Source organism: Brachyhypopomus gauderio, chromosome 13 (assembly GCF_052324685.1).
Source record: "Brachyhypopomus gauderio isolate BG-103 chromosome 13, BGAUD_0.2, whole genome shotgun sequence".
Lineage (NCBI taxonomy): Eukaryota > Metazoa > Chordata > Actinopteri > Gymnotiformes > Hypopomidae > Brachyhypopomus > Brachyhypopomus gauderio.
Window position 1 is genome coordinate 23,680,549 of NC_135223.1, and position 11,624 is coordinate 23,692,172.

The 11,624-nt window shown below is 39.5% G+C and overlaps 2 protein-coding genes across 2 annotated transcripts; both read left to right on the forward strand.

Moving 5' to 3' along the window:
* Positions 1 to 2,447: 2,447 nt before the first annotated feature.
* On the forward strand, positions 2,448 to 6,752 carry irgq1 (immunity-related GTPase family, q1). Its single transcript, XM_076971872.1, has 4 exons — positions 2,448 to 2,665; positions 3,247 to 3,529; positions 3,846 to 3,982; positions 4,233 to 6,752. Exons 1-4 carry the CDS (start codon positions 2,655 to 2,657, stop codon positions 4,957 to 4,959), a joined length of 1,158 nt encoding a protein of 385 aa, XP_076827987.1. The 5' UTR covers positions 2,448 to 2,654; the 3' UTR covers positions 4,960 to 6,752.
* An 842-nt stretch (positions 6,753 to 7,594) lies between these two features.
* On the forward strand, positions 7,595 to 9,329 carry eif1b (eukaryotic translation initiation factor 1B). Its single transcript, XM_076971875.1, has 4 exons — positions 7,595 to 7,821; positions 8,508 to 8,671; positions 8,791 to 8,892; positions 9,005 to 9,329. Exons 1-4 carry the CDS (start codon positions 7,791 to 7,793, stop codon positions 9,047 to 9,049), a joined length of 342 nt encoding a protein of 113 aa, XP_076827990.1. The 5' UTR covers positions 7,595 to 7,790; the 3' UTR covers positions 9,050 to 9,329.
* The last annotated feature ends 2,295 nt before the right edge of the window (positions 9,330 to 11,624 follow it).

An 11,624-nucleotide genomic window follows, 5' to 3' on the forward strand; every position in this document is an offset into this window, starting at 1 on the left:
TATATATGGGACGGAACTACAATTCCCTGTATATTTCATGTGCACCTACTGCGGAATTCCCGGTTTTGTTGTCCTCTAGCTGTAGGGCGCTCCTTACCTTAGTAGCACAGACGTTCTGCTACAGGTAGGTCGAGTAGAGAGAGTGCTCCGCTGTTTGTGATTTTTCTTATAAAATATATGTAGAAATTTAAAGCCATCAATGGGTTGCAGTACTGTCCAGGTGTAAAATCACTGTGCTGTTGACATCAGTTTTTGTTTTATGGTGCTACGAGTGGTTATTCACATAAATTTCACATCATATATGCTAGACAACGGTGTGAGCTAGAATACAAGCAAATTAACGTTCTTTTTTTCCACTATAAAGATCACTTGAGCAGTTGCATAATAATTGAAGCGTTTATGTGATTGCAGGTATGATTTGGTTAGGTTTTCAAAGTTTTATACATTTTGAGAGTTGATTGAACACAAGGAGGACTGAAAGATTGGTGAAAATGTACACACTACGTGATCAGAAGGGCATGGGGACATGTTTCCCGTTCACTGATATTTAAAAATATTTGTGTGAGCAATGATGGACAGTAACAAAGAAAATGTAATTCATTACTATACTTTAGTTTCTTTGTGTTTCTTTACTTTCCATTTTTGTAACCCTATTGACACTTCTCCTCACACTCCCACTCTTCATTCAGCATTCCAAGACTTACCTCCATCAATTGACCAAAGACGATTTTTTGTCTATAATCCTCTTATACAATTGAATAGATTTTCTATTCGCTCAGTTTAAATCACTGGGAATAAAAAAATGTACGCCCTTTATAATTTTATGATCTCCACAGCCATCAGTTCGCTGCCTTCAGGAGAACTGGCCTGATGATGGGACATTTAGACATATGACAAATATGACATCACAATGCACATGATGTCATAGACAATGAAGCATAGACAGGAGTTTCCTTCTAGCTAAAATTTAATCAAAAAGACAAGCAACAAAACAACAACTACTTCAATGACTTCAGTTCAGCCAATTACATGAAAATCTATTTTTTTTAAATTAAGGACAAATTACGGTAAACTCAGAATTAGTTTACTGACACAAGCTTTATTACTGCAAACAATATGCAGCTTATGACAACAGCAATCTTGAATAGACTCAAAACACCATCAAACCTCTGTTTATTTGTTCTGTGATCACCTCCTCTATTGACATATTGTTCTTATAACTTCAGACTCTTATCAACCCTTAACACTTAATTTGAATGAGATCGGTACATTGGCAGATTGGCAGATTTTGGAAACATTCACAGGTCACAATTTGGGTAGCCTTGTATGCCTACAAGAGCAAAGTTGACCAAATAAGAAAGAAAGTACATTTTCCAAATCTGATACATTCACATAAATTCACTTACATGCACATCACCATTTACACTGCCACCCTCCCCCTGTCTCTCATATTCCTCCACAGTTATAATTCTGATCTTAATTCGTATTGTGCTGTAGATCACTGAGGGTTCCTCCACCTTCTGATGTGAATCTCAATATTACAGTCCTCATGTCTTAAATATACATGTACCATTAAACTATCATTTCCAAAAACAACTGACAAATTTTCACACATGCATCAGAATATGGATGGAATGCAACACTGGCATAATAGAGCTCCCTCTGCTGGTCAGTGCTAGTCACACCATCAAAATGAACCCTAAATGTAGCGTATTGGACATCAATCCTGTACAAGTCTGGGTCTGCAGAATGAATGAAACGCCACTTACTACAGCTACACGTACCATTCCCATGGAATCATCCATGGGGAGATATATACTGTGTAATGGGAGTTTAAGCATTCCCAATTCAATGCCTTGAACTAAAACATCCTGTCTGCTATACGTGTCCTCCGACAAGGGCAACAGAAAGGATAAAAATTATAGTATAGCACTATAGCATCTACTTGTTTTTTAGTGGTTAGTCATTTGCTAGTGATGGCTAATCTATGTTAGCTCAGTCTGTAGCTACCTATATTTTTTCCACATATTTATTTTGTGCATTTTACATTGAATAAACCTTCAGTAAGAAATCAACTTAGAATGCATCGTTTTCTGATTTCAAAAAAGTTAACAAAACTCTGCCACATCTGCTAGCCCCTTAATATCACATCAGAGCCCACTTTCTACTAGCTGTGCTCTTTCCTCTCACACGTGCCAAAATAGCTCATGGCCTAAACACCTCTTGACACTACATAAACATGTATTTCTTCTATATGCCCCATTTACAATGTTCTGGTTACTAGGCAGTCAGTGTACTACTGAACATAGTATTTTGGTCAGTGTATAGTTTTTTGTGCATTTGTTTTCTATATATTTTTTCGGATTTTTTTAAAATTGTTTTTTATGAACTATAAAAATATTCTGCACTTTTATTTTGACACAATTTGATTCATTACTGTTGCCGATTCGTGAGAATCACGAACAGAAGAATCGGTTACACACAAAATAGTAAATGACGCTTTACATTGTCATTAAGGCAGTTTAAAGACACATTAGACTACCCTGAACAACGTTAAGATGCTCGAATGATTTACACAGGTTTATGACAGTATTTTCTTCTGTCGGCTACTTTATTACCGTTTCACTTTCACTTTCTCGTTATAAACAGGTAAAATGGACGCCGGGTGAGTACTTTATTACTTTAGACATTCTAGTCTTTTGATGATAACAGAACACACTAAAAATAAATTTATTTTAGGAATAAAGTCGTATAAAGGAAATATGTAAAAGATCAGACGTCACATATGCTACTTCACGGTGTACGATTATTTATTTTACTTGACAAGTCAGGTGTGCCTATATTTTCACTAAAGAAAGTATAAACACCGTCAGTAAATGAATGGTGCACAGACTGTGCGTTACTTGCATTTATTACACATTTCACATTTAAGTTCCCTTTTCTACTATACTGTGCTCTCAGCTCTCATGACTTGTTTTTCTTGTGATTTGAGGGTAACGAGTTGTTTTCTTTTGATAGCAACTTCTTGTGAGCTCAACAAGAATTATGGGATTATGAGATTATGACATTTTTATTTTCTTGTAAAATACCACATGTTTTATTTACACTGCCAAACAAACTAAATTACATTCAGGAATGTTGAAACATAATTTTGAAAATAACCAGAACGAGTTATCAGCCACAGTTGGGAGGGGTGCATACGTCGACAAATTGGATGTGAACTCACCTCACTTATTCCTCATTTAGATTTACAATGCCACAAAAGATCCCGGAAGAGCACTTTAACAAAATCACAGAGGCACTGCAGTCTGTAAACTGCAAGACAACAACGCACGAGCTTATAGCTGTTCTGGAAGTGTTCAGACAGTTAAAGATGGACATTGCTGTGACTGGAGAGTCTGGCTCAGGAAAGTCAACACTTATTAATGCGCTGCGTGGACTAAACCATGGTGATGAAGGGGCAGCATCAACAGGAGTAGTGGAGACGACAACAGAACCATCCATGTATCAATACCCAAACCTCCCTTATGTGAGACTGTGGGATCTTCCTGGGATGGGCACGCCCTCTTTTGCCTCAAAGACTTATGTGGACAGAATGCAATTTGACCTGTATGACATGTTCATTGTAGTGATATCTGAGAGATTTAGAGAGAACAACATGCTTGTGATTGATGAAATACAGAGACAAAATAAGCCTTTTTATGTTGTCAGGACAAAAGTAGACAATGATTTGCTTTCCCAGAGTAGAAAACTCAGCTTCACTGAAAACAGAACTTTGAATCTGATGAGAAATGAATGTTTGAAATATTTAAATGACAAAAACCTACACCCCCATGTATTCCTAGTGTCAGTCCACGGCACACAGAAATATGACATGCAGATCCTTAAGAACACACTGGAGAATGAAGCTGCAAAACTCAAAAGAGAGGTTTTCCCCCATTTTCATGGCGAATCTATTCACCAGAAGTAGAACAAAAGCAAAGTGAGTATGCTTCAACTATGAACATTTAGCATGTTTAGCATTACGTCCAGGAAATAAGTCTCCATTGTACTTCTTATAACATTTGATACATCTCACTTAAGATCCATGTAAAGCATTGGTGTTCATCTCTCTCTCTCTCTCTCTCTCTCTCTCTCTCTCTCTTTCACACACACACACACACACACACACACACACACACACACACACACACACACACACACACACACACACACACACACACACACATTAGGACTTTTAGGCACCATGCCTTGCAGAGTGGAAAAATCGGAGATGAAGACCTTGCAAAGTTATGCACAATCTGCAAACGCTCTGATTTCACACATGGTGCAGAAGAGGTGAAGATTGTACTGGAGGCTTTAGACCACTTCCAACTAGACGTGGCTATTTTGGGGGAAACCGGGTCAGGGGTCTCCACTCTCTTAAATGCCCTATGTGGTCAGCGGAATATTACCTGCAGTTCAACTCCGGCCACAGGACTTCGATACCCAGATGTGCGATTTTGGGCTGTGTCAGGAATAGAGAGAATTACTGATGACTCCTTTGAGAATTTGAAGCAATTTATGGACAAATTTGATTACTATGTGATTATTGTGTCAGATTGGCAGAAGGCACTCCACATAGAGCTCGCAAGAGCTGCAAGTCAGTTAAGGAAACATTATCAGTTTGTCCAGACAAAGGTTGATTGCCATTTGCAGGCCCAATCTGATTTGTGTTATTCTGAGACTGATCTCCTGGATGGACTTCGGGCACAGTGTGCTGAAGAGCTTAAGAAGGCAAACCATGACCATTCTCAGCTGTTTCTCATAAACAGCTTGGACAGAAATGCCTTTGACTTTGTCAGTCTGGAGAGTGTATTGAGCAGTGATCTGACAACAATAAGGTCAAGTGCTTTTGCATATTGGGTTGATGGAATGGTTAGACAAAAGCAAAAACATAGCACTTGTCAGATATTGTAGCTAATAGATTTTAGCTATACTGTCAATTATAGCATTTTGAAGATTGTCTTAGATAGACAATAAGCATAAATAAATAAATACAGGTTTTTTAATGGAAGAACATGGTATTGTGGGCGAACAGAATATATTTTGTTTTATGTAAAATGTCTAGAACTACCGTGTTTATTATTATATGTTTTTTTTGTGCCCTTAAATTTGTTGTTTTTGTCTGTAAAGAACATTGAGTTAGGTTCCTTGCAGTTTTTAATAAGTCAGAGTTTGCATAGTGCTGACATCATCTGTGCTGAGATGATTCAGAACACATGTGGTGGAGGACTTGTAACACTGATTCAGAACACACGTGGAGGAGGACTTGTAACACTGATTCAGAACACATGTGGTGGAGGACTTGTAACACTGATTCAGAACACACGTGGAGGAGGACTTGTAACACTGCTTCAGAACACATGTGGTGGAGGACTTGTAACACTGATTCAGAACACACGTGGAGGAGGACTTGTAACACTGATTCAGAACACATGTGGTGGAGGACTTGTAACACTGATTCAGAACACACGTGGAGGAGGACTTGTAACACTGCTTCAGAACACATGTGGTGGAGGACTTGTAACACTGATTCAGAACACACGTGGAGGAGGACTTGTAACACTGCTTCAGAACACACGTGGAGGAGGACTTGTAACACTGCTTCAGAACACACATGGAGGAGGACTTGTAACACTGCTTCAGAACACGTGGAGGAGGACTTGTAACACTGCACAACATTTCAGCTGGCTTTCAGCACAAGCACCAAATAAATGGCAGTGAATCCATTTAACAGACATCAAACTGCATTAAACCCGTTTTTGTTGAGTTTTCCCAATTTCCTAGGGACCATTCCCATTATATTTCCATTATACAACTCCAACAGCAACAGTTGAGCTGAGCTGCTCAGCTGTTGGGACCACTATGGCCTTGGTGCACTCTCTCATCTGTGGCGATAGCCTCTGTTGAAGTGTGTGCAGTTCTTCTGTTTCCCACTAGGCCAACAATACATTCACAGCCAACTGTCGGTGGCCCCGCCTGGATCACTTCTTCCAACACTGAGTTCAATATAGTTTATGGTGTAAAAGCTTCTTCAATTCATTTGTAAGATGTATAACGGGTTGTTTATGAATATTCTGTAGCCCTGCCTTGTAGGTAAACGATGTTCGAATTAGTATGTTATTCTGATTGCCTGATTGTATATGGTACACGGTGTGATCTATTAGGTGTGTGATTTATTAAGTTCAGGCACTCATAGGGCTGTGATGCAAACCACCACCACAGGTCTTTTATGAGTAAGTGTTATAAACAGATTTGGCTGTAGTGTCTGTTGTGTAACGTCACTCATGTATTTAACAGTGATGTGGGCTTGTGCTTCTCTTTCCTATCTCTGAAAGTAGTGTCAGGAGACCGAAATGTCGTTTTTGTTGTTGTTTTTTGTTTGTTTAATCGTTAATTAAACGTGCCTTTTCTTTGAAAGCTCTTTCTTTTAATCTAGCGGGATCAGTGGTGATGTCAAACTCGAAACGCGAAATCGAACTGAATCGATTCATTTGAATCACGGTGTTCCGAGACACTGTTTCGAAGTCAGTATCAAAAGGGGAAAGTCACGTGACTGTTCCAAAAACGGGTTTCGTTACGTCACGTAGTTTCGAAACGTTTCGAATCTTTTCGCGCGTTTTAGTCCGCACTTCAGTTCAAGCAGCTGGTCTGAGATCAGAATGTTTACTAATTATTTGTAATGTTTAATAAATAAAGGATTACACAAGCATTTCCCTACCTTTCAATGTAAAATAAAAAATGTCAGCTATATCAATCCACTGACTAACAGTGTATCATAATGAAAAATACATCTTAATGACATCATTAAAACAACCCTGTTTTCATTAATAAAATTTATTTAGGAACACAATATGCTATGGGGGAATATTTAGGATTTAGAGCAGGGGTGCTCATTACGTCGATCGCGATCGACCGGTCGATCGCGAAGGAAGTGTCGGTCGATCGCGAAGGAATGTGCGTAGATCGCGTCACATAAAATAGTAGTAGATGAATCGCACATCTGCACTGACGGTTGTATTTTGATTGACATTCACGGTAGCAAATCTGCAATCCACTCAACAAATTACGTTCGCCACCCCCCGCTCAACATATTACGTTCGCCACCCCCCCCCCCCCCCCCGCTCAACATATTACGTTCGCCGCCACCCCCCCCCCCCCCCCCCCCCCCGCTCAACAAATTACGTTCGCCGCCACCCCGGTAGATCTTTCTGACTGGGTCATCTTATAAGTAGCTCGCAAGCTGAAAACTGTGGGCACCCCTGATTTAGAGATTTAGGCCCTGGTTGTCCACTAGATGTCACTGTGGCGTGTGATGATTCGAACGTTTCACAAGATCGAATCATTTTCCGAATCAATTGGTTCATTTGATTCGATCTCCCAAAAGCCCCACTTTTACCATCACTAGGGAACAGATACATGTGTTGCTGGCGAGCTCAGCAACCCAGGAAACACACAAACCCCGCCTCTGCTCGGACTCGACCAATGAGGTTCGAGCTTTTCACCGGACGCGCTTGAGAACAAAGCGGAAGGCTTTCGTCTCGCTCAGCCTCGTCCTCCTCGATCTCGCTCTTTCTTCTGAGGCCCGTATGTCGTAAGCAGGCGTAGCCAGGCAGCTCATCCGGTTCGTTTAGGCCTCGGTCCCCTCTCTCGCCACCACCGCGTCCGCTTTAGCCATCAGCCGCTCGTAATAACGCCCAACTCGGCGCGCAGATATTTCGTCCATCAAGTTACAGTCACAATATCGCATGTCCTCTATCCAGAACCTCCAGTCTTTCGGTAAGTTTTGGCTAACGCGACAGCTGGCCTCTAAACCGTGCGCGAGCCGTGGGTCTCGAGCCGCTGCTAACTAAGTAGCTAACTGCCCGGCTAACTAGGCGCTTAACAAAATCCCGTGAGGCGGATACATTGCAAAAAAAGTATTTATTTAAGAATTAATTTCAATTGTGTGTGTTTTTTTCTCGCTCAGTGGCTAGCGTTAATGAGCTAACCGTGCTACTAGGGCGGTGAGCGAACTAGCTACTGGACGCTAGCTTAGCCAATTTGCTAAAAATGTCTTGAGGTTTCCTTTAAGTTTATGGTCAGACTTGCTGGGCTGTTTAAACTCACTAAACGCTGGTGTGGTTGTATGTACCTCACTGTAGTCACTGCTCTTAGATAAGTTACCCAGCTGTGGTAACTAGTTACCCATCTGCAACTAGTTGCCGTGCCACTATGAGCGGGTAGTTATAGTTGGTGTCTTTAGCTAGCTGGTTACAACAGAGTTTAAATGTTTAATCCTTTTGTGTGGATAGTTATGTCGATATTATGATCAGAGGAAGCCCTGGTTATGCGTTTCTGTAGGATTAAAACTCATGTAGAGATGTAGACACTAACTCCGACAAAGGTCTCGATACAGTAATGGTCAAATGGTAAAAGAAGTCAGTTTTTTCCATTGATTTGGTGCTAAACTTTTTCCTTTCCAGATCCCTTTGCTGATGCAACTAAGGGTGACGACTTGCTCCCTGCTGGGACAGAAGATAAAATCCACATAAGGATACAACAACGAAACGGGCGCAAGACTCTTACTACAGTGCAAGGAATTGCGGATGATTATGACAAAAAAAAGCTAGTGAAGGCCTTCAAAAAGGTTTGATTTTTTGTTTTTTTATTTTGAAGCCATTAAATTAATTTGCTGTGAATTTAGACTTGTTGCTTTGTCAAATTAAAGGCAGTCTTTTATTGTTTGTAACTGCTTTTATTTTGCAGAAATTTGCCTGCAATGGTACCGTGATTGAGCACCCCGAGTATGGAGAAGTTATTCAGTTACAAGGAGACCAAAGAAAAAATATTTGTCAGTTTCTACTTGAGGTAAATTGTGTGTGTGTGTGTGTGTGTGTGTGTGTGTGTCTTTTGTTTTTGTTTTTGTTTGTTTCACATTTGTTAAATTTGAGGTTCTCTCTTTTATTCCCCTCCTCTACAGATAAACATTGTAAAGGAAGAACAGTTGAAGGTCCATGGTTTTTAAAATAATGGATTTACCAGAGGATCAGGACTACATCAGTTTTTAGGACACCAGACTTGATTATGGCTCTAAAGTTTTCTGATCATATTCCAGCATGATAAACATAGCTGTGAAAATGAATGTTGTCTATATAAAAGTTTTTTTATAGGTATTCCACATTTTGATAAAGCATGACTGCTTTGAATCAGGGATAAAGTTGGATGTTTGATCATGAAAATGAACGTTTGATGGACACACTCGACTAAGTATTTCTATACACAATAAAAATGGTTTTTCAGACGTATATATTTTTTTGTTACAAATGATTTAGGTGGCTATGTTCATTTGGTCTCATTGTTTAGGGTGAAGGCTGGTGGTGTTTATAAAACAAAGATGTATTCATAATGATAGGCTTGATACTGATACTATCAAGTTACTATGGCCATTCCACAAATTCTACATTGTGAAAACTTCATTTATCAGCAAATACAAACTATAGCATCTCGGAGATAATGTACTTCATTGTTGTATGTAAATGCATTGTTAATCTGTGCCAGAGATCAGTTTTTTTAAAGACATATATAAACATGAATCTTGTGATCTTATGTCACAGTTAATCTATGGGAGATTAGTGACCAATGTAGAAATGTCTTTCATTAAATGCATCAGTAGATTAAGTTAAATTCTTTTAATTTAAGTATATATTATGTTCTATAACACTTTAATAGAGGAATTTTGGGGGTTTATTGAAGGATTTCATGAACCAGTAAATGTCCAGTCTGGCTTTTAACTGAGTGCTGGGATCTTTTGTTCTCATGTTGCACTCAAGCAGGGTTTGTTTTAGTCATGATGCCTTTGCCTATAGTCTTTGCAGCGGCAGGCTGCAAAAGTATTTTCTAAATATACTTAAGCTCGGAGGACCAGACAGTTACTAACCCTATGTACAAAATATTAATGTCCCACATCCTAACTGGTTAAAGGACGGATAAAATTTGTCAAAGTAAACCCAAGCTTTACTAGTGACAATTTTCCAGATGCCGTTCTTTCAGTCTGCAGTCCAAAACAACTGCATATATAAAATCCACCCTCATTTGAAATTCTTCAGTAAATCAATAATTAAATGGTAATGGTAAAAATTATGTGTATTTCTTTGGAGGTATATTGATCAGAAGATTTTTGCAGGATAAGGTTAAGCTTAGTATTAGACCGAACCACATAGAGAGATGTAGGCAAATGGATGTTTTTAGGTCATTAGGCTTCGGGAGTGTCTATAGACATTGCATTGTTTCTGAATAATCTTATTCACAGAAAATTGAGTAAAATGGAGCCAGCATGATTCACAATTCTGAGATGTCTGATCTGCTAGTGTCGTGAATCTCAGTTCTTGGTTCGGTTTGACTGTCACGCAGGTATGGCTCATTCATATGCACCTTTGTCTTCTCCCATCAGCAGGCATTTCCTAGTCTTATTTTCACACCCTGTAATCCTGTTGGCTGTGGCCTACAATGTCGACCTGCCCTTCTAAATTGAAGTGAGTAATCCTCAATAGCAGGGTGTAGGTAGGGAGTTTAGCAGCATGGGCCACATGAAGAAAGATTATAATTACAGTCCATCTTGACTGGCTGTGATGATTCAGTAGCTGCTGGCAGGGTGAAAAGTGACAGCATGTGTAGTTGTTGTTTCTGTACCTTAAAGCGCTGACATTGTTCCTGATGTTTTCCATGGAGTGTTCTTACTGAATCATTCTGTAGTACACAATGTTCTGGGTCTTGTCTTTCACAAGGGATAGCCTGTTACATCTCAAGTACTATTAATAAGTATGTAGAATCATAGGAAGGGATGCAAAACTGCAAAAGATCCAATGTAATGAATACCCTTCCTGTTTAACAAAATAGTGGAAAACTGCACATTGGTTAGTTATTTCCTTCAGAGAGTGATTTGAGGCAAAGATCAGCGTTTAACTGCAATGTGGACTTTCAGTGAGTGGTTTTGAGAGTTTTGGCATCAGCAGTTTGGTGGGCCTGTGTGTGTATGAGGAACCAGGAACAGACGGTGGAGGCAGTCTGGCCTCGGGCTCTGCTGGCCTTTCTGTGCCACTCAATTAATTTCTGCAAGAGGATGCAAGAAAACTCTCAGTTAATGATGGATGTGTCATATTAGTCACCGGCACTCCTCTACTTTTTGATCTTTATTTGTTTTCTCTCCAAGTTAATGGCCTGATTGTTGAGTGGCTGAGCACAATGAGTTGATATTTTCAAAATGCTCAAATTAATCCCTGTTGGATTTTTAAAGAGCAATTTGCAAAACATTAATAACTTACTTGGATTAGGATCTTATGATAACTCTAATTACTTATAGAAAATGTCACAACGTGTACATACATGAATTCCACTAGTAAGCTTGATGTGCTCTAAAACAGAATTATTCAATGCTGGCTTCCGCAATTGGCAGATTGTTGTTTTAAAACAATTTAGCTAGAGGCCAGCCAGCTGTTATTGTTTTTGTCTTAATTGCTGCCTACCCACTCACACCCCTTATTTGGCCTACCTCTCTATGCTGTTGCCAACATGTTAGCTTCAGAAGAAACATTAATGGTTAG

Bases quoted from the DNA above. Each gene is read 5' to 3' on its own strand.
- irgq1 (XM_076971872.1), top strand. The intron at 3,530-3,845 runs GTGAGACTGTGG...ATGTATTCCTAG, and splicing joins AATACCCAAACCTCCCTTAT to TGTCAGTCCACGGCACACAG. The intron at 3,983-4,232 runs GTGAGTATGCTT...CACACACATTAG, and splicing joins AGAAGTAGAACAAAAGCAAA to GACTTTTAGGCACCATGCCT.
- eif1b (XM_076971875.1), top strand. From the start codon at position 7,791: ATGTCCTCTATCCAGAACCTCCAGTCTTTCG. The intron at 7,822-8,507 runs GTAAGTTTTGGC...TTTCCTTTCCAG, and splicing joins CCAGAACCTCCAGTCTTTCG to ATCCCTTTGCTGATGCAACT. The intron at 8,893-9,004 runs GTAAATTGTGTG...CCTCCTCTACAG, and splicing joins TTTGTCAGTTTCTACTTGAG to ATAAACATTGTAAAGGAAGA.